Source organism: Microtus oregoni, unplaced genomic scaffold (genome assembly GCF_018167655.1).
Source record: "Microtus oregoni isolate MIOR12 unplaced genomic scaffold, Mior012 000123F_ref0000434, whole genome shotgun sequence".
In the NCBI taxonomy this organism is placed as follows: Eukaryota; Metazoa; Chordata; class Mammalia; order Rodentia; family Cricetidae; genus Microtus; species Microtus oregoni.
In genome coordinates this window covers 738,039-760,459 of record NW_024544755.1, presented here as the reverse complement: position 1 = coordinate 760,459, position 22,421 = coordinate 738,039, and the positions used below count along the sequence as shown (strand labels likewise).

The following is a 22,421-nucleotide window of genomic DNA, read 5'->3' as shown; positions in this document are numbered from 1 at the left end:
GACCTGCAGGTCCTGTTGTGTCGCCTCAGGGAACGGCAAGACCTGTGCCTTTGTCCTGTAACCCACTGTCCCCTGCCTGCCAACATGTGATGGGACCTGCAGGACCTGTGATAATTTCTTTGGACCCACTTCTTGAGCTACTCAAGGAATGCAGTAACTGTGGTGTTCTCTCAGGCCCCAATGCCCAGTGCCTGCCACTGCTCAGGGAACTGCAGGACCTGTGGTGTCGTTAGGATTCACTACCCCCTGCCTGCAGCCACTCAGTGAACTATAGGACCGTGGTGTTGTCTTGGGACCCACTTACCACTGCCTGCCCCTGTTCGGGGACCCGCAGGACCTGTGGTTTTCTTCTGGACCCACTGCCTCCTGCTCAGTGAACTGCAGGACCTGTGGTGTTGTCTCGGGACCCACTGCCCCCTGCCTACTGCTGCTCAGGGACCCAAAGGACTTGTGGTGTCTTCTCGGGACCGACCACTGCCTTCTGAGGGCAGGGGACAGTGGGTCCCGAGAAGACATCACAGGTCCTGCTGGTGTCTGAGAAGCTGCTGGCAGGGAGCAAAGATCCCCGATACATTACCACAGTACCTGTGGTTCCCTGAGCAGTGGCAGGCAGCAGGCAGTGTGTCCCGAGATGACAACCCAGATCCTGAGGCTCCCTGAGCAGCCGCAGATGGGGGCAGTGTGTCCTGAGATGACACCCTATGATGGAGGAAGGTCATTGGCTAATAAAGAAACTGCCTCGGCCCATTTGATAGGCCAGCCTTTAGGACAGAATGCTTGGAGGAAGAGTTAAGTGAGCTCAGACTAGATAGCTCTCTTCTCTGAGACCGACCTGATGAAGCTCCAACCCAGGATGGACATACGCTAGAATATTCCTGGTAAGTGCACCTTGGGGTGCTACACAAATTAATAGAAATGGGCCAAGCAATGTTTATATGAATACAGTTTGTGTGTTGTTATTTCCGAGCATAAGCTAGCCAGGCAGCCGGGAGGTGGGTGGCAGGAATGCAGCCCGCAGCTCCCCTACTACAACCGTAGGTCTGGTTAGTCCCTGAGCAGCAGAAGGCAGAGGGCACTGTGTCCCGAGACGACACCACAGGTCCTGCAGGTCCCTGAGCAGCATCAGGCTGGAGGCATTGTGTCCTGAGAAGACACCACAGGTCCTACGGGTCCCAGAGCAGCAGCATCCTTAAGTACCCTCAGGGGGCACAGGGTCCTGACAGGACAGCACAGGTCCTGTGGGAGCCAGAGCAGGGCAGGCTGGGGATAGTGGGTCCAGAGACAGCACCACAGGTCCTGCAAGTCTGCAAGGGTCAGTGGGTCCTCAGACGACATCACACGTTCTGCGGGTCCCAGAGTGGCAGCAGAGAGGGATCCTGAGATGATATCACAGGTCCTGGGGGTCCCTGAGCAGTGACAGACAGGTTGTCCCTGGAAGACAGCACAGGTCCTGGGGGTCCCTGAGCAGAGCCAGGTATGGGGTATTGTGTTCCAAGACTACACCACAGGACCTCCTGGTCCCTAAGCAGCCTGCAGGGGGCAGTCTATAAATAGATGACAGCACAGGTTTGTGGGTCCCTGACAAGTGGCAGGAAGGGGGCAATGAGTCCCGAGTAGACAGCACAGAACCTGCGGGTTCCTGAGCAGTAACCAGGGGGCAGTGGTACCCAAGACGACATCACAGGTCCCGAGTGTCTATGAGAAGCCTTCAGGGGGCAGTGTGTCCTGAGACAACAGCAAAGGTCCTGTGGGTCCCTAAGCAACATCTGGCAGGAAGTCCATGATGGTATCGCATGTTCTGCAGGTCCTCAAGCAGGGGCAGGCAACAGGCAGTGGTTCCTGAGAAGAACACAGGTCCTTCTGGGCTCTGTGCAGCAAGCAGCAAGCAGGGGGCAATGCGTCCAGAGGCAACACCACTGGTCCTGTGTGCGTGAGCAGCCTGTAGGCGGCAGTGGGTCTCGAGATGACAGCACAGGTCCTGCGGGTCCCTGAGAAGCCTGCATGGGGCAGTGGGTCCCAAGACTACAACAAAGGTCCTGCTGGTCCCTGAGCAGCGGCAGGCAGTGGGTCCCAGGAAAAACCCACAAGTCCTGCAGGTTCCTGAGCAGCCCTAAGGGAGCAATGGGTCCCGAGATGACTCCACAGGGTCTGCAGCTTCCTGAGCAGTGGCAGACAAGGGATCTTTAGACGAAAGCACAGGACCTGTAGGTCCCTGAGCAGCGGAAGACAATGGGTCCCATGATGACACCACTTGTCCTGCGGGTCACTTAGAAGCCTGCAGAGTGCAGGGGGTCCCAGAGCAACGGCAGTCAGGATGCTGGGGGTCCTTAGCTGACATCAAAAGTCCTTCAGGTCCCTGTGCCGAGGCAGACAGTGGTTAGGGGGTCCTGAGACAACAGCATAGGTCAGGCTGGTCCCTGGGCAGTGGCAGGCAGGGGGCAGCGGATCCCAATGAGACACCTCATGTCCTGCCTGTCCCTGAGCAGCTGCAGGCAGGCGGCAGTGGGTTCGAGACAACAGCACAGGTCCTGCGGGTCTCTGAACAGCCTGCAGTGGGCAGTTGGTCCTGAGATGGCAACCAAGGTCCTGTGGGTCCCCGAGCAGTACCTGGCAGGGGGCAGTGGGTCTAGAGACTACAACACAGGTCCTGTGGGTCCCTCAGCTGCCTGCAGGGGGCAGTTGGTCCCTAGATGACATCACAGGTCCTGCGGGTCCCCAAGCAGCCTGCAGGGGGCAGTGGGTCCCGAGACCTCACCACAGGTTTTGCGGGTCCCTGAACAGCGGTAGGCAGGGAGTCCCAAGACAACATAGTATTGGGCCCTAAAGCCCCGCCAAGCAGGAGGTCGCCCCAAGAGACACTCTCAGCATGGCTGATGCAATAGCAAGAGGAATATTTATTCTGCCACGGCAGAGGTCCCTCAGCCTCGAGAGAAGGACCCCAGCTCTTTCTATTTTTCCTTTAAAAGAGTCTGCTCAGACCGGACTGGAACCCCAAGGTCCAAATCAGGAGCAGAAGGAGAGAGAGCACGAGCCAGGAACTCAGGACTGCGAGGGGTACACCCACACACTGAGACAATGGGGATGTTCTATCGGGAACTCACCAAGGCCAGCTGGCCTGGGTCTGAAAAAGCCTGGGATAAAACCGGACTCGCTGAACATAGCGGACAATGAGGACTACTGAGAACTCAAGAACAATGGCAATGGGTTTCTGATCCTACTGCACGCACTGGCTTTGTGGGAGCCTAGGCAGTTTGGATGCTCACCTTACTAGACCTGGATGGAGGTGGGAGGTCCTTGGACTCCCCACAGGGCAGGGAACCCTGACTGCTCTTCGGGCTGACGAGGGAGGGGGACTTGATTGGGGGAGAGGGAGGGAAATGGGAGGCGTGGCGGGGAGGAGGCAGAAATCTTTAATAAGTAAATAAATAAAAACAAAAGAAAAAGAGCCTGCTCAGGGATCCAAACGACCTGGGCTGATGTCTTGTGACCCACTGCACCATGCCTGCCTCTGCTCACGGATTTCCACAGCTTGTGGTGTTGTCTTGGGACCCACTGCCTGCTGCTGCTCAGGGACCTGCATGACCTGTGATGTCTTGGGACACCCATCCTTCTGACTTCCGCTGCTAGAGGACTTGTGGTGTTGCTTCGAGACACCTTGCGTGCCGCTGCTTAGGGACCTGCAGGACCTGTGCTGTCTTCTAGGGACCCCCTGCCTGCCACTCTAAGGGAACCACACGACCTGTGTTGGTTTTTTTGTTTGTTTGTTTGTTTTTTCGGGACCCACTGCCTGCCGATGTTCATGGACCCACGTGCCCTGTGATGTTATCTCGGGACACCCAGCCACCTGCCTGCCCATGCTCTAGGACCCGAAGGACCTGTGTTGTCATCTCGGGACCCACTGACCCCTGCTTGCTACTGCTTAGGGAAATGCAGGTCCTGTGGTGTCATCTTGGGACCCACTGGCATCTGCCTGCTACTTCTCAGGGACCCTCAGGACCTGTATTGTCTCAAAAACTCTGCCTCTTTCCAGCCACTGCTCAGAGACCCACAGGACATGTCTTATGCCTCGAGACCCACTGTCCCCTGCCTGCCACTTCTCTGGAACATGCAGGACCTGTGGTGTTGTCTTGGGACTCCTTGCCCCCTGCAGGCTGCTCAGAGACACGCAGGACCTGTTGTTCTGTCTCTGGAACCACTGCCCCCTGCCTGCCACTGCTCAGGGACCTACCTGCAAGACCTGTACTGTCTCGGGACCCCCTAACCCCAGCCTGCCTCTGCTCAGGGACCTGCAGGACCTGTGGTGTTTTCTTGGGACCCACTGCCCGCCAATACTCAGGAACCAGCATGACCTGTGAAGTTGTCTCAGGACCACTGCCCCCAGCCTGCGGCTGCACAATAAATCACAGGACCTGTGATGTCGTCCCCAGACTGTCTGCCAGCTCCTGCTCAGAAACCCGCAGTAACTGTGCTGTTCTCTTTGGACACACTGCCCCTTGCAGGCTACTCAGCGACCTGCAGGACCTGTGGTGTTGTCTCTGGAACCACTGCCCACTGCCTTTCACTGCTCAGGGACCCGCAGGACCTGTGCTGTCATCTCAGGAGCCACTGACCTCTGCAGTCTGCTCAGAGACACAGAGGACCTGTGGTGTTGCCTCTGGACACACTGCCCCCTGCCTACTGCTGCTCAGGGACAAGCAGAACTTGTGGTGCTGCCTCTGGACACACTGCCCTTTGCCTGCCACTGCTCCCAGACCCGCAGACCCTGTATTGTAGTCTTGGGGCCTTCTGCTCACTGCAGTCTGTGACACCACAGGTCCTGCGGGTCACTGAGCAGTGACAGGCATAAGGAATTGTCCTGAGACAACACCACAGGACCTATGGATCCCTGATCAGCAGCAGGAAAGGGGCAGGGGATACTGAGGTGACACCACAGGTCCTGTAGGTCCTTGAGCAGCACCAGGCAGGGGGCAGTGGGTCTCGAGACGACATCACAGGTCCTGTGGGTTCCTGAGAAGCCTGCAGGTGGCAGTGGGTCCTGAGACAACAGCAAAGGTACTGCGGGTCCCTAAGCAGAAGCTGGCAGGGTTTCCCGGGATGACATCGCATGTAATACAGGTCTCTGAGCAGGGGCAGGCTGCAGGCAGTGGTTCCCTAGATGACACCACAGGTCCTGCAGGATCCTGAGCAGCAATAGGCAGGTGCTAGTGGGTTCTGTTCTACTCCACAGGTCCTGCAGCTTCCTGAGCAGCGGCAGGAAGGGGGCAGGTGGTATTTAGATGACACCACAGGTTTTGCACTTCCATGAGCAGCAGCAGGGAGGAGGCAGTGGGTCCTGAGAGGACACCACAGGTCCTGCAGGACTCTGAGCAGCCTGCAGAGGGCAGTGTGTCCCCAGACGATGCCACAGGTCCTCCAAGTACTGCGGGTCCCTGAGTCTTGAACCCCCTGTCCCCTGCCTGCTGGTATTCAGGGACCCGCAGGACTTGTCATGTAGTCTCCGAATCCTCTGGCCTCTGCCTGCTGCTGTTCAGGGACCCACAGTTCTTGGAGGACCTGTGGTGTTGTCTCGGGACTGACTGTCCCCTGCAGGATTCTCAGGGACCCACAGGATCTGTGGTGTTGTCTGGGACCCACTGCCCACTTTCTGCCACTGCACAGGAACCAGCAGGATCTATCATCTCTGGACCAACTAGTCCCTGACTGCCACTGCTCGGGGACCCACAGGAAATATGCTGTCGTCTCGGTTCCCACTGCCCCGGCAGGCTGCTCAGGGACCCACAGAACCTTTGGTGTTGTCTTGGGACACACTTCCACTTGCCTGCCACTGCTAAGTTACCCGCAGGACCTGTGGTATTGTCTAGGGACTCACTTCCGCTGCCTGCTGAAGCTGAGGTACCCGCAGGATCTGTGCTGTCTTCTCAGGACACACTACTGCACCCTGCCTGCTGCTGTTCAGGGACCTGCAGTACATGCAATGTCGTCTCTGGACCCCATGCCTGCAGCTGTTCAGGCACTCGCAGTGCCTGTGCTTTAGTCTCAGAACCCACTGCCTGGTGCTACACAGGGACATTCAGGACCTGTGGTGTCATCTAGGGACCCACTGCCCTCTGCCTGCAGCCGCTGAGGGACCTGTAGGACCTGTGCTGTTGTCTCGAGACCTCCTGCCGCCAACTCATTGAACCTCACAACCTGTGCTGTCGTCTCGAGACCCACTGTCCCCTGCCAGCCTCTGCTCAGGGACCTGCAGGACCTGTGGAACACGCAGGACTGTAGAACACTGTGAAACAATAAACCTTAGATTAAAAGAAACAAACGGGTGAGAACCACAGCACAGGATAAATTTTTACAGGTGAAAACTTCTCCAAACTGAGACAAATAGAAGAAGCAGGCACACAGAACACCAAACTGACGGTCTGCTGCAAGTTTATCAATTTTGAGTGGAAAACACAAAACATCTGGAAAAATGAAATAATTTATCTTACGGTTTCATTCTTCTTATGTAGCAAATATTAAAATTTGTACAGATCAATTCTGCAAGGCTTTAAATTTTTTGTACAAATTATTTTTGAAAAATAGTAATTTTTGCTTTGAGGTGCCGAGCGGAGCCGAGAAAAAACCAGCGGAGCCGAGCCGAGAAGGGAGGAGCCTAGAGGAGAGGAACCTAGAGGAGCCGGGCGGAGCAGAGCAGAGGGGAGCGTAGCGGAGCCTGAGCCGGGGGGGAGCCTAGCGGAGCCGAGCGGAGCCTAGCGGAGCCTAGCGGAGCCTAGCGGAGCCGAGCGAAGCCGAGCGGAGCCGAGCAGAGCCGAGCGCAGCCGAGCGGAGCCGAGCAGAGCCGAGCGGAGCCGAGCGGAGCCGAGTGAAGCCAAGCGCAGCCGAGCGGACCCGAGCGGAGCCGAGCGCAGCCGAGCGGAGCCGAGCGCAGCCGAGCGCAGCCGAGCGGACCCGAGCGGACCCGAGCAGAGACTAGCGTAGCCAAGAAGAGCCAAGAGGAGCAGAACTGAGCCGAGCGGATAAAGAGGACCCGAGAGGAGCCGAGCGGACCCGAACGGTGATCTGAGTTCTCTAAGTGACGTGTGCGGATAAACGTATTGCACGGTCGCCTCTTTTCTTTCAGAGACAGAGCGTCCATGATCTCCTCTATCAGAGTCGGCCTGGTTGTCAACCCCTCCCCGTGTTTATAATTCAAGTTGTGCATTGTCCATGTTCCAATCTGATCCGTCTACACTGCCTGGACCCCGTGTAACACCAGAGTGTCCTACGGCTTCCTTAGCGAAGCTGCATTGAAAATCAAATATAAAAATAAAAAAAATCAAAGGTTTTTGAGAAAAGAGATAAGCGAATAACACGTAAAGAAAAATTAAAACACAAGAACACTCAGGACATATAGAACAGTGTGAAACAATAAACCTTAGATTAAAAGAAACAAATGGGTGAGTATCACAGCACAGGACAAATTTTTACAGGTGAAAACTTCTCCAAACTGAGACAAATAGAAGAAGCAAATAGAAGAAGCAGGCACACAGAACACCAAATTGACGGTCTGCTGCAAGTTTATCAATTTTGAGTGAGAAACAAAACATCTGGAAAAATGAAATATTTTATCTAACGGTTTCATTCTTCTTATACAGCAAATATTAAAATGTGTACAGATTAAATCTGCTAGGCTTTAATTTTTTAAAAAATTATATTTGAAAAATAGTATTTTTTTTTTGCTTTGAGCTTGGGGGGGGGCTTAAGGAATTAGCTATAATAAGAGAGCCAAGCGGAGCCGAGAGGACCCGAGCGGAGAGGAGAGGAGCGGAGAGGAACCTAGCAGAGCCAAGCCAAGCCGAGCCGAGCCTAGAGGAGCCCAGCGGAGTCGAGAGGAGCCCCGCAGAGCATCGCGGAGGAGAGAGGATCCGAGTGGACCCGAGCGGAGCCGAGCAGAGTAGAGGGGAGTCGAGAGGAGCTGAGAGAGACCAGAGCAGCCAAGAGGATCCGAGCAGAGACCAGAGGAGCCTGAGAGGAGCAGAGGGGAGAGGAGCCAAGCTGAGTGGAGCCAAGCGGATCCGAGCCGAGCAGAGGGGAGCCGAGAGGAGTGGAGAAGAGCTCGAGGAGCCCGGAGGAGCAGAGAGAACCCGAGCCGAACAGAACAGAGAAGAGCCGAGAGGACCCGAGGGGAGCCGAGCTGAGAGGAGCGGAGCAGAGCCAAGAGGAGCCCTCTGCCCCCTTAGGGCCTTTCCGGAACCTGTAGGACCTGTGGTGTTGATTCGGGACCCACTGATTCCAGCCTGAAGCTACTCAGAGTCCCGCACGACCTGTGGTGTCGTCCCGGGACCCACTGCCTCCTGCCTTTAAACACTGTATTAAAATAAAATAAATTCATGACAGCTTACGGTTTACATGCATTGACTGACATTAGAAAGAACCCGTGTTCAGCTCCCAACAACTGCAAACACAATGTCACTCACAACTGTCAACTCCAGCTCCAGGTGATTTGATGCCCTCTTCTGGCCTCCGAGGGAACTGACTGACAAAACCCAAGCAAATAAAACTTATATAAATATGTTCCTATTCAAATATATATTTTATATATTTATATATTTATGTATGTTACATATTTATATACTAAGTTTATAAACTTAATATTCTGATGAGTTTTCTGAGGACTTTGGTTTAGATTTATTTAAGGTTTTGCCTGCATGTATGAATGTCCCAGATGCATATTTAACGCATGCACAGGCTAGAAAAAGAGTGATGAATCCCTTTGACTAGATCTACAATTTTGAGCTGCCCATCCCTTAGCGGTCCCCTCATTTTACACGGATCACATATTAAAAGAAGGTATGAAAGGATTTATTCGAGCCCGTTAATTTTTCCATCTTGTATTTAAACAAAGTGTATAAAATGAGGCAAAACTAAACTGAGCCTTCACGTGTTTATCCATGTTCACCGTCCTTTATGCCTGGACATATAAAATAAAACGAATCCTAAGAAAAGCTTTGCTGGGAGTTTAATGGTGCAGAGCAAACGTGGTCAACTTGGTTTTATTTTTATTTTATTTCCAGGCCACACGGATGACATTGCCGGCTGACCTGCAGATTAATAATACATCAAGAAGTCTGACGTGACAGACGCCGGTTTCTTCTCATGTAAACTAGAAAAACCCGACAGTTCTGACTCACATAAGCTTTGAAAATATATTTCCTACTTTTAACATGAAAACATCTCTAAGCGTGTTAAGAAACATCAACATATTCTCGTTTCATCCAAACATGTCATTTTATTCATCGTCTGTGGTCGGCTTGATGGTCACTCCTCTTCGGATCTGGCCCCAGCCTATCAGGCTGAAAAAATAAAATAGAAGAAATCGTTTATTTTTAAATCCGGTTCACAGGTGTGATAATTTATAAACATGTTGACTATTCCTGATGTTCAGTTCAGACATGCTCTTAGTATATGTATATATGTGTATATATGTACATATTTATACATATATGTACACATGCACCCCATACATGTATATATTTATATGTGCACATATGCATACATGTATGTCCACATATGCATACACACACCATATAGGTATATATTTATATGTTTATATATGCACACAGGCAATCATATGTATATATTTATATGCACATGTGTACATGTATGTTTATGTATGCATATATGCACACCATATATGTATATATTTATATGTGTATATATGTGTGCATGTATATATACATGTCTGTGTATATATACACACCGTATTTTCTCGATCGGCCATGACAAAACCAACACACTCACCGCCAGTGTTTCTCCACGCGTCGGCTCAGAGCAATTTTTTCTCCCACTTCTGTGCACACGGGATTGGTGAGAACGATTTTCCCTAAGTCAGCCTTGACGGCGCTGACTCTGCCTCCTGTGGACAAGGATCCTATGTTCACCATGAGCACTTCATTCTTGGACAGCTTCTGAACCTGAGGGAGGGAACATAGTTAAGAGAAAAGGAACTAAAACTTTCTAAAATAAACTAGAGATGTAGTTAATCCTGGCCGCACATACAACATACATGGACATGACAATACCACCGTTTTTTAAAATTTAAAGCATCATCGCTTTTCTTTATGTTTATATGTTTATATTTTAATTTTTTTTTTTTTTTGGATTTTTCGAGACAGGGTTTCTCCGTAGCTTTTTGGTTCCTGTCCTGGAACCATCTCTTCTAGACCAGGCTGGTCTCGAACTCACAGAGATCCACCTGCCTCTGCCTCCCAAGTGTTGGGATTATAGGCGTGTGCCACCACCGCCCGGCCTATTTCTAATAATTTTTTTTAAATTTAAGGCATCGTCGCTTTTCTTTGCTGTGACCTATAGGAAATATTTGTTTATTATTTATCCCTTTTGTGATTCTATTTTAAATAAATGGGGCTGTGACACCACACAATATTTCATAGCTGTGAAGCCGGTATTAAAGAACTCACCTTGGCGGCTTTTTTGTCTCCCTCTGTGCGCACGCCCAGGAGCCGTCTCAGCAGGAAGTAGGAAATTTCTAATTCTGTGAATATTTCAGGTAGAGCACCAACAGCACCGAGGACCTGCCCCACCATGCGGTCTGCGCGGCACAAGGTCGGGTCGATTTTTGTTCCAACTCCCGATAAAAATGTGGGTAAACATATATATTTTTATTTTATTTTATATTTTATTTCTTTAAAATTAATAAGAAATCGAAGGGTTAATTTTAAACAGAGTAGCAAAATCGTACATGCTAAGAGCTAGGTTTTTGTCACGTAAATAAAACTAAGTAAGTACATCCAGAGACCTCTACAACTGTTTCTCTGGGACTCACTGCGGATTTCAAACCCATTTTCTACAAAATTTGCTTATACCACACAGACATACATGTACGCATAACATATCATATAAATACATGTACACATAACAGGTTAAAAGTCACACTATTCATAAAACTGGAATGTCTTCTTCATATGTTCATAAACACGCATTTTATACTGTAAAAGTCAAAGTTTAACTGAATATATATAATTATACATAATATAACAATATAAGATATATAATATATAATAACATATAATATATAATATAATGACATGGTATATAATATCTAACATAATTATAACACAATGTAATATATAATATACATGTAATATATAATATATAATATACATGTAATGATATAATAATATATAACGTATATACTATATAAGATAATAATATAAGACATAATACTATATATCTATATTATACATATATGTCCATTACTAAATTAGATTGTCATACAGTTAAACACACACGACCATCCTTGGAATAACACGTCTTCCCTGGAAAGGAACCGAAATCAAGGGAAACACATTTCTCCATCAGAATAAAATCCGCACCGATGAGACCGCCCGGAGCTGCATACTGAAGATCATTGTGTTCCGCGAACAGTGACACAATCTTGGAGAAGATCGGTTTACACATGAGGTTCCCTTTTGTGTCCTTGGAAACGATTCCCGGTCTCACTTCTACCTCCTGGCCCACCTAGAACATGTATGAATGAATTAATGATATCTGGAGGCTACATATGACTTTAACCTGTAAAAATATCTGAAAAACATGATTAAAACTAAAATATTATCCCTCCTGCTTACAAGGACAATTTTGGACAGTCTAAAAATATTTTTTAAAACCATTCAATTTAAGTAATTACCCATAACAGACTCCACGTGTGAGTCACAGGTAACATGTAAATATAATAAAATATTTAGAAAAACCCAGACAACAATTCAATAAAATTTACTTTTAACCGAGAACAAAACCATAGATTTTTAACCAAGCATACATATGGTATACATACATATGTGCAAGTACGCATACATAAATATTTTTTAAAAAATATTTAGCAAAACCACATCAAACAATTCAATAAAATTTACTGTTAAACGAGAACAAAACCATCGATTTTAACTTATTTTTAGGGTGGATGGGGGGGTCACACTAAAAAGTTAAAACGTGATTTACCTTTAATACTCCTTTTAAAATGCTACCGCCAGCGACACCCCCTTTGAGGTCATCAACTTCACAGCCAGGTTTGTTCACATCAAAAGACCGGATGACTGGGGGGGGGGGGGGAAGCATGGACGCCAAGCAAACATGCAATAAACCGGTTAAAAAATGTAATAAACCATTAAAAACGTGATAAACCATTAAAAAACATTAAATAAACATATTAAGGAAAAAATCCGTTAAAAACACGAAATAAACATTTAAAAACATGAAATAAACCATTAAAACATGAAATAAACCGCTAAAAACATGAAATAAACATATTAAGAAAAAATAATCACGATTAGGGGTGGAAAGGTGAATTCCTCACCGATAAGTCGGGGTTCTGAGGTGAAGTCTCTGAGAGGCACCGGAATTTTCTTTACTATATACTCACACACGACTTCAATGTTGTATTTTAATTGAGCAGAAATTGGAATAATAGGAGCTCCTTCCGCTACCGTACCTGAGGGGCAAAATTCAAAATTATGTTCTACATACAACAAACACATCAAAAAAGCTCCTTAAATACCTCCAGACACCTCAGCTAACAAACAGAAACGACCATCTTCATGGTATTTTCATCTTAAATAACTGTTCCTTAAGAGCATGATCTATTAAATAAACACACGAGATGACACATCTACTATGGTGACTCTAACATGCTTACATATCAATTACATATCAAGGCCTCTCACCTTGTACAAACGCCAGGATCTGCTCGTACTGCTCCTTAGCCTGACTTTCCTTCACCAGATCGATTTTATTTTGCAGGATCAGAATGTGTTTCAGCTTCATGATTTCGATGGCGGCCAGGTGCTCGGACGTTTGCGGTTGAGGACAAGACTCATTACCCGCTAAATCAATTTTTAAAAACACGTTTTAAATCAATTTTTAAAAACACGTTTTAAGCCGGGAGATGGTGGCGCACGCCTTTAATCCCAGCACTCGGGAGGCAGAGGCAGGCGGATCTCTGTGAGTTCAAGACCAGGCTGGTCTACAGAGCTAGTTCCACGACAGGCTCCAAAGCTACAGAGAAACCTTGTCTCGAAAAAAACAAAAAACAAAAAAACACGTTTTAACATGTGAAACACGTTTGATTTCTCAATAAAAAGAAAGTCTTCACGGTTCCTCTCGCATACAACCGTCTTGAGACTTAAGTTACCGTGTTATAAAGACATTCAGGAAACCACAGCAGGGAGGACACAGAGTCCTGAGGAATCCTAAAAGCTTACCCGGATGCAGATAAACCCTAAGATAACTGCAGCTCTCGCCAGGATATTTAATACATAGGACATGGCTAAAAAGAACCAGAGACCAAGATGTCAAATCCCTGAGAAACGGAAACTTGGTATTTGTGGTCCCGATGACTAAATTTTGATTTGAGGTACTCTCGGACATATGGCAGCAGAGTTCAAATATTATCACATTTACAAAATATATATAAAAATATAAATATATTTATATATAAAACAATATATAAAGAATATAACTATACATAATATATAAAAATATAAAGAGATATATACATAAAAATAAAAAATATATAAGCATAAAAAATATAAAATATATAAATATATATAAAAATATAAAAATCACATTTATAAAAATATAAATACAGAGAAAAACAGAGCCCCGCCAATGGACTACAGAGAAATGTCTGTTTTTTTTTGTTTTTGTTTTTTTTTTGTGGTTTTTCGAGACAGGGTTTCTCTGTGGTTTTGGAGCCTGTCCTGGAACTAGCTCTTGTAGACCAGGCTGGTCTCGAACTCACAGAGATCCGCCTGCTTCTGCCTCCCTAGTGCTGGGAATAAAGGCGTGCGCCACCACCGCCCGGCCTGAGAAATGTCTGTTTTATACTGTTAGGATCACCTGTCCTCCCTAAGCTGTGATATTTGTAGTAATAACCAAGCTCCGTATTTCTGGAAAAGTCTGTGCTTGTCGACTGAATCTTTGTCACTCGGGTTTTTTCCACAGTTGATAGTCACTAACGTTTCTGGTGAAGTTGGATTCTCTCAGGGTCACTCATAGCTTTAGCGTCTCATATTATAAATAATAATAAGTATAATAAACAGAAACAACAACAACAACAATAATAACAATTTAGAGTCTCTCAGGTTCCAACAACAACAACAACAACAATAATAATTTAGAGTCTCTCAGGAATACTAGCTGTGTGTCATTTTTTTGTTCTAATTTTGTATCCTCTCAGCCCCTGTTTTATCAAGAATGGGAACGACATCCCATCTTGCTTTTACCTCTCTTAGTTTTCCTAGTTAGGGAACCTCCCATCACTGTCCCTCGCTGTATTTACTAAGGACTGTCAATCATCAAAATCCTATTTAAACTATCATTATTATTGTATAAGAGTCATTGCATCAGCTAAACAGTACAGCTCAGGAGGAAATCATCTCTATGATAATCCATGGGTAAAAATGCCCAGTAAAATGGGGTATTTCCATGAGATAATCATGCCACATTTAAGGCAGTGGGAATCTTTCCACACCCATTCACGCCATGCTAGATAGGAGAAAAAAAAGGTAGCAACAAACGTAAACGTACATCAGATGCAAGAGATGGCCTGACCAAAATTCACCCTTCAGAGATTTGCTTCCTGGGAGGCTGATGTCCTGAAGTCAGTTGCAACCTGCTTCTCCTCTGACATGGCCACCTGCCAAAAGGCAAAGAGTCTGAGGACCCTCCCTATGTTAGCTCCCTACTTTTACCCCCACCCACTCTCCTTTCATTTTAATCATTTAAAATCATTTAATCTCCAGGTCGTTTTAAGCCTTCTCTCCTTTTCCACTGAGCTCCAGGTTATAAGTTTACAAGCAGGCCCAGAGCCCAAACTTAACACAGCTCACAGCTGGGAAGGAAGGAGATAAAATCTGAAGAGTCCTAATGCTGCTGTTTCTACTGGATCTCCAAGCCTGCATCCCTAACTGAGATAGGATCATCATTTTGTTCTTGGGACATCTTCCCTTAACCCTTTGGTCTGCCTTTATTATTAGTGCTGCACCAAGTCTGCGTACTCATTTTGACATCTACTGTCTACTCTTTAGTTACTTGTTAGGCTTTTCAGGCCATCTGCCTCCATCTTTCCCTCCAAAGCCTTTGCCCTGGGTCAGGATGGCCCTCTAACTCTGTGTCATGGAGAAGGATAGCAATAAAACACTGGGCAGGAGTGGGGAATGGAGGATGGGGCCTGGGGGCTTTAGACATAATTTACTTGAAAACTGCTGAGAGGGTAAACGGGAGTTCTGAGATATCCTCAGATGGAAGAACATGGATTCCAGGAGTCTCAAACTTCATAACATGCTGGGTGTGCCTTGAAGTTAGAGAGGCAGGGGACTGATGTACCTGTCACTGATTTCATTAGTATGTGGAAAACATGAGCTTTTCCTAAGGTAAGGGATGCCGGGTGGGGCTGGAGTTGGGGCAGCACAGCTGGGATGCTGAACCTTACAAAAGCATGGCATGGGACTGCCTCCTGCTAGTGCTCTTGAGTGTGGCCAAGATTTAGTGTCCTTCCTTTCAGCTGAGCAAAGGAGGGAGGGAGTTAGTTTCCTCCTCCTGCAGGGCAGTCTGTCACCCACTTATGACCGACCCCTGGAAATATGGATGGCTACCAGTGTTATTCATTTGAAAAATCTCAGGACAGTGGAACTGCTAACAGGCAATGCTGCTTGTGGGGCCTTGGCTCCTGCTTCAGAGATCTTGTCCACTCTCCCCTTGGGTTCCTCGAGGCCCACCTACCAACCCTATCCCTTCCACCCAAAGCTCCTGACAGAGGTCTGGGTAAGCACCACAAGCCTTCATCTCTCGGGAATGATACCATTCTCAATTCCAGACTACTTCACCACTAACCCTACAAAGACTTCGGGGAATTAGCTAGAAAAAACTCCCATACGGTGTGAGACACTTCCAGTGGGTTGGTTCCATAAGGTTGCAGCCTCTGTGTCAGCATACATACAGGGATCCTTCCCCTGCCCTCATTACATATGCACAGACACACAGACTCACAAACACACACACACACACACTCTCTCTCACTCCTCTATTCTCTCCCATGTGTGTCTGTGTCTGTGTCTGTGGTGTCTGTGTGTCTCCGTCTCCCTTTACTGCTCTCTCTCACACACACACACAAACACACAGATTTTGAGGCGGGATCAAGACATTCAATTTACACATGAAACACACACACACACACACACACACACACTAGAGAGAGAGAGAGAGAGAGAGAGAGAGAGAGAGAGAGAGAAAGATCTACCACCCTTCTTAACTCTTCCTGTTGTTGAGTCTTTGAAATGTAAATATCAAGGAACAAAGGATCTCAGAGTCCCCAGGTCAGTAGGAAGTGCCCAGTAAACAACACCTGCTAATTTCACAGATGAAGAGACAACTCCTTTACTTAAATTAATAAGATTATCATGGTTTCATGTTTTGTTACTATGATAACATATTCTGATATACTGGTCCATTTTCTTTCAAAAGGAAAAAAAATAATATTGATATTGTTTGAGAGTTTAAATATATTCTTTTTGGAAATTATTTACAGTGTAGTTTTATCCTATCTAGCTTGCATTTTCGTTGAAATCTCATGCAGTTTGCTCCCAACTCCCTTCCATAACACAAGTTGTTCCTGTACAAATCTCTTTGTTTCGCTATAACCTCAAGAGTTAGGCAGCAGAACAAAAGAGTGTTGCAGGTCCTTTTTAGCTGTGCCTGTTCTGTGGATCCCTTTTACACCATTGGTCTGAAAGTTTCTCCCAGATATTGGCACTGTAGTCAGTTGCCAGGTTTGTACTTCTTGGTATAACCCAGAAAAAGTTCAGAGCAGGAAGTATCAATGAAGAGATGCCCAAAAAAAGGAGCAAAATCTCTCCAACTCCAAAAATTTAGCTGCCAATTCCACTTTTCACTGCAAAGAGGACAGTGTGATAGGCTGTCTGGAGAAAAGGCCTGAAATTCTAGACAGAGAGCTGCCTCCAAAGTTCACACCAGGATTAACTGGAAAGATTCCATGGCAACAGGTCCACAAGGGAGGAGGAGGAAGATAAGTCCTAAGTAGGTCCAGGTGAGAAAGAGGAAATCTTTGGATAGCTAGAGGAATCATTGAGATCATTGCCCTTTATCTACATCTCTTTGTGAAAGGGTCTCTGATCAAGGAGTACCTTGGTGATGGGGGTCCCAGGAATGCCACAATGATCACACCATGCAACAGACCTCACACAACTGAGAAATGGCTAACTCTGAGTCGGGGTAGAGACAGTGGAAGACCAGAGAGCAAGCCTTATGGGGGTGTTGGGATATGGAGCATGCACCTAGGGAAAATTCAGGTAAGGCGGGGACAGTGGAAATGTGTCACATTGGCCCTCAGTGATGGGAAGGCATTGTTGCTGAGTCATTGAAGGCAGGGTAACGGGGTGGGTAACACCTGATTCTGGAATGTGGACAGTTCTCTAGTTAGCTAACACTTAGCATATATAATTCACACAAAGGAGAGAAGTCACAAAAAGTGATGGAGAATTCATGCAGAAACTTTCCAGAGAAAGATACACAGGTATCCCCTAGGAGAGATATATTTCCACTCATTTGAGTTAAAAATCTATTCAAAGACTTATGGAACCTTATTTGAGTTCATAGACATTGAAACAGTGCTGGAACACACCCATCAAACCCAATTACCAGGTGGTGGTGGCAGAGGCAGGTGGATCTCTGAGTTCCAGGCCAGCCTGCCCTACAAAAGACATTCCAGGACAGTAAAGGCTACACAGAGAAACCTGTCTCACAAGACCAAACCAAACGAACAGAACCCCATGAGTTAGAAGCATAGTAGTGCCACTGACTGTTTCATTGAATTCTAGAGAGCAATCTAATAATTTATGTACACAATCAGTGCCAATAATTTAGTGTTTACACTAGATGCTTTGAAAGTGGAGTAAAGCTCACAGGTTTTAAGACCATTTCAAACACTCTTTTCGATTCAAAGTGCTCAAAATATCCCAAGGTTCTCTGGATAATATTCCATGTTGTATTATAGCTAGTGTTACAGCAGGTCACCGCATAGGCTCAGTGTCTGTTGTTTTCTTCCAACCAATGCTTTAGAGGTATGTCTGACTTACAGTCAGTCATTCAAATGTGATTGGGCAAGACTGTATTGTGCAACATAAATTATAATGAGGAAAGCATTCTGTGGGATTACGCTGATGAAAATGGAAGAGCTAATTTAAGTTCTGGGTATAAACCTTTAGAAGCCTGGAGTTAACCACAACCTATGGTTCCTGGAGGTTCCCAGAGGAAACATTTGCAGGGGATCCTGTGCACAGAGTCTTCATTTTTGTTTTAAGCTTGTTTATTATAACCAGACAGGGGTACTTCAAACCTCCTTAGCTTAAAATCTGCCAGTTGAGTGAATGGGCAAATGTCATGCACCACTCACTCCCCTCAGCACATCCCGGTCCCCTCGTTACACCTTTTGTATCAGTCCAGCCACTTTATATGCATGGAGTCTTGAAGTGTTAGTACATTCAACTACTTGGCCTGTATAGCTTGTTCCCGTGCCCATTCCATTTCTGATGCTTAACCGGACCCTGAAAATACAGCTTTGGTCTGTAATGCTTTTGTACAAAACCTTTCATTTTATAAAACAATTTGATGTTTAAAGACAGACAATATTCAAAAGAGAAGCAGAATGTGACTTCACATGAATGAACAGACGTAAAAGCTTTATTTTGTCAAAAGGTGTTATAAAGCTCTCACGGCGTAGTTCGTAGGCGTGGAGTAAGATGATGAAAAGAAGGAAGTCTCAGCTTTCCACAGTGGGGAGGAGAACTGAAAAAGAGACTCGAAAGACAGCTTTACATTATCACACTTTACTTATGTATGATATACAGGGACCCTGTAAAACAGTTAGATGCATTTGGTCTACAAAGGAGTGCTTAGCATGCTCAAAGAGGCACAAGCTGGGTTTTTGTTTGTTTGTTTGTTTGTTTGTTTCTTTCTTTCTTTCTTTCTTTCTTTCGTTTCATTTTACCACAGGTGTAAGTTGCATGTGTTTCTCATAGATGTACCCATGGAAGAGCGATAGGTAAAACATAGTTTCCGCAGTGATGAAACTCTTGTCTGTTTAACAGTCTTAAAGATAGGCGCAAGCTGTTCTAAGCATTCTCCTTCATTACACATGACACATCTTTACACACCTCGTTTGCGGACCCAAATAGAAAGGAGCAGGGCCTTTATTATGAGAGGAGGGAAATCCTTATCTCAGGCTGTAAATTATAGCAAGAGGGAGTATTGACATGCATCCCAGCAGAAGCCAGTGTCATGAGATTGCCACAGGGTCTTACCGAGATGCTGTAGCTATGCTGTTTTGTTCACTGGTGATGTCAGTTGGTAGTAAGTAGCTGTGGCTACTGTTGCTGCTGCTGTTGCTGCTGCTGCTGCTGCTACAGCTGCACTTCCTCCTGCTGCTGCTGCACAGGTGTGGTGCTGAAAGGGGATGTCCCCAGGCTGTAAATAGCTTAGCTGGCTCTTGGAGGACAGCTGTGCAGCCCTAGTCCAGTCCTCTCTGTATATGAATGTGCACTGGTACTTGTTCCCTGGCATCAAGTTGTATAGTTTTCTTGAAGAGGCATCTGCAGGCAACAAAGTGCCCAATCTCTGAGGCTCTTTAGCTCTCCGGTGAGGCCGATACTTATAGTTCGGGTATTTCTTTCTGTGTAGGGTCTGCAGTCTCTGAGCCTCTTGGAAAAATAGCATTTTTTCGGCTTCTGTAAGGCGTTTCCACTGGTATCCCAGTTGCTTGCTGATCTCTGTGTTTTGCATGCTGGGGTTCTCCAGGGCCAACTTGCACCTCTGACCACGAGACCACAGCATAAATGCATTCATGGGGCGCTTGACATGGCCTTCTATGCCCTCTTTATGACTGCCATCCGTGCCAAAGGATATCTTTTCTCCAGAGCTGATGATATCCTGAGGCTGTAAGCGAGGACTGCAGTAATCATGATTCAATATGCTGAACATTGTGGATGAGTTATATTGAACCAAAGAGAGAGAGAGAGAGAGAGAGAGAGAGAGAGAGAGAGAGAGAGAGAACACTAGGTGTAGGAGCAGTAGGGGTGGGGAGAAAAAAGCCAAAAGTTAAAGTGTAAGAGCTGAAAGTTACTATCCAATATGTGTTTGTCACAAAGATTTTGTTATTTAATGTCTGTAACAAAATATCCATGTCTCCACCCTCAGCAGCTCCCTTAGACTAGCCCCACCTATTGTGCCATGTCAGCACCTGTAGAACCAGCCATTATCGAGCAAACCACTCCAATACGGGGACTGTTAGATGCTGTACTTCTACACTCCCTAACAATGCATCTTTTCTCACTCATTTTTTCCCCATCCAGACTGAGGGGACAACAAGGGGCATATTAGTGAACGTTTTTGTCCTGCAATGCAATTGATTTTCATGATGGACTAACATGAGAAACTAAAAAATTAAAGAAAACCACTGGGGACAGTGGAAAGGATAAGCACAAATCAATCATTTGTATTTTGGTCCTATAAGAAAGTTTAACACTGAAAACATAAATAAATAGTATAACCTGGTTCCATAGTCCAATATAAATATGGGTGCTATGCTAGGGGCAAAACCCAGTAGCAGAACATGTGCTGAATTTTGAAGCCAGGAAAAGCTGTGTTATGTTTTCTCTAAGGTTTACCTGGGAACTTGTAAGGCCTGATGGCTTTGCAGTGTGGACACAGGTAATATTAGTTTCTTTGATCACCGTTCATGAGTAAGAGTTTCATCCTTCTCTTAATAATGTAATGTAACACAGCACCTTCAAAGCTCAGCAATGTCTGTCTTCAGAGCTCCAGTGTTGCCTGCTTAAAGCAATTACAGCTGGACTTGTTAAATATTAATATTTCTTCAAATAAGGAGGAGACAGACAAGAGCATTGGACCTTCACCTATGCATCCCTTCACTCCTCCCAGCTGGTTGTAGGTGATTAGGCCCTAATTCTATGAGATCGCAAGGTCTTCTGAGTGTAATAGAGACTAAATACTAAAAATGAGGAGGAGGTCCACCTACACAGCTTTGTGAAGCCATTATTTAAAAGGTATTATAAAACGGCCAAGGCCCAGATATTGCCAAACATCTCTCCTCTCCTAAAAACAAAGTATGCTTTACTTATTACTTTTATGTCTCGTGGCATTTTTAAATCAAAAGGAACAATACAGACACACACACACACACACACACACAGACATATATACACACACTATAATCAGGTCAATCTCATACACACACACACACACACACACACACACACACACACACACTGAAATGGCTAAATATTGGCCAGGCCTTGGTGACTCACGCCTTTAATCCCAGCACTGGAGAAGCAGAGGCAGGCGGATCTCAGTGAGTTCAAGGCCAGCGTGGTCTAAAAGAGCTAGTTCCAGGAAAGGAAGAAAGAAAAGAAAGAAAGAAAGAAAGAAAGAGAAAGAAAGAAAAGAGAAAATGTGGCTATAGGTGTTGGTTCTCTGAATACCATACCTGTGTTTTGGTTCTCATTAACCAGACAGCTACAACAAAATAGTAAATACTTAAATGTCAAATCCAGGTAATCTTATTTGCTACCACCAGCCACATATAGATTCTGAAAGATATAACGGTGTATCTTCATGTTAACAAAATATGACGTAATGATGTATGTCTATTCACTTATGTCTTTGTTAACTTTGTCAAATTTAACTACTCTGTGACTCCGAGTCACATAAAAAGTATGAAACTGTGATAGTTTATAAAAGCATACTTTTATAAAAGGGTTCTTAAAATGAGATTCCCAGTCTCTGGATGGCCTGTATCTATGACTTAAAGTTTATCTTGATACTAAAAGAGCTTCAATACAAGGTTAAAAATTTTTAAGACTCAAAGAGCACAAAGTTATAAAATTCTAATTTATGATGGTTACTTGCTGTAAGCCCTTGAAGATTATTAAGCCATATGTGTTAATGGCCAGTCTCCTTAAAAATTATCAAATTCTCTAACGTATGCAGAACTAGGTTTGTTGTCAAGCTAATGGAAATGTGATTCGTTGACAGAGACAAGCTTGAAAGGAGGGACCATTTCTGTCTCCCATTATGTAGACTTCTGTGTAGGTTGTCAAAGTAAATATCCTGAAACAAGTATCTCAAGACAAGATTAAAGTAACTTAAACTTTCTTTCATGTAAAATAATACTCAAAATCACGTATACTAACAGCAAAGCCAAACCTAGCTATTGAAAATAAAAATGAATGTTTGAGTAAAATAGACTACCTTTATAAGATACTTGCATGACAGGATGTCCCTAAGACCCAAGTACTTCCACTGGATGGAGCACGATCCCACCAGAGTCAATTGCATGT

General features: G+C 45.7%; 2 protein-coding genes across 2 annotated transcripts; both read right to left on the bottom strand.

The window, feature by feature from the left end:
• Positions 1 to 9,262: 9,262 nt before the first annotated feature.
• On the bottom strand, positions 9,263 to 14,044 carry LOC121444420 (eukaryotic translation initiation factor 2 subunit 3, Y-linked-like). The gene is made up of 8 exons (XM_041646229.1): positions 14,008 to 14,044; positions 12,714 to 12,872; positions 12,347 to 12,481; positions 11,992 to 12,086; positions 11,367 to 11,511; positions 10,452 to 10,618; positions 9,775 to 9,947; positions 9,263 to 9,326 (listed from the first exon to the last, which is right to left on the bottom strand). Exons 1-8 carry the CDS (start codon positions 14,042 to 14,044, stop codon positions 9,263 to 9,265), a joined length of 975 nt encoding a protein of 324 aa, XP_041502163.1.
• Positions 14,045 to 19,380: 5,336 nt separating this feature from the next.
• On the bottom strand, positions 19,381 to 20,043 carry LOC121444426 (sex-determining region Y protein-like). The gene has a single exon (XM_041646232.1). The coding sequence runs from the start codon at positions 20,041 to 20,043 to the stop codon at positions 19,381 to 19,383; it is 663 nt and encodes a 220-aa protein (XP_041502166.1).
• Between the last annotated feature and the right edge of the window lie 2,378 nt (positions 20,044 to 22,421).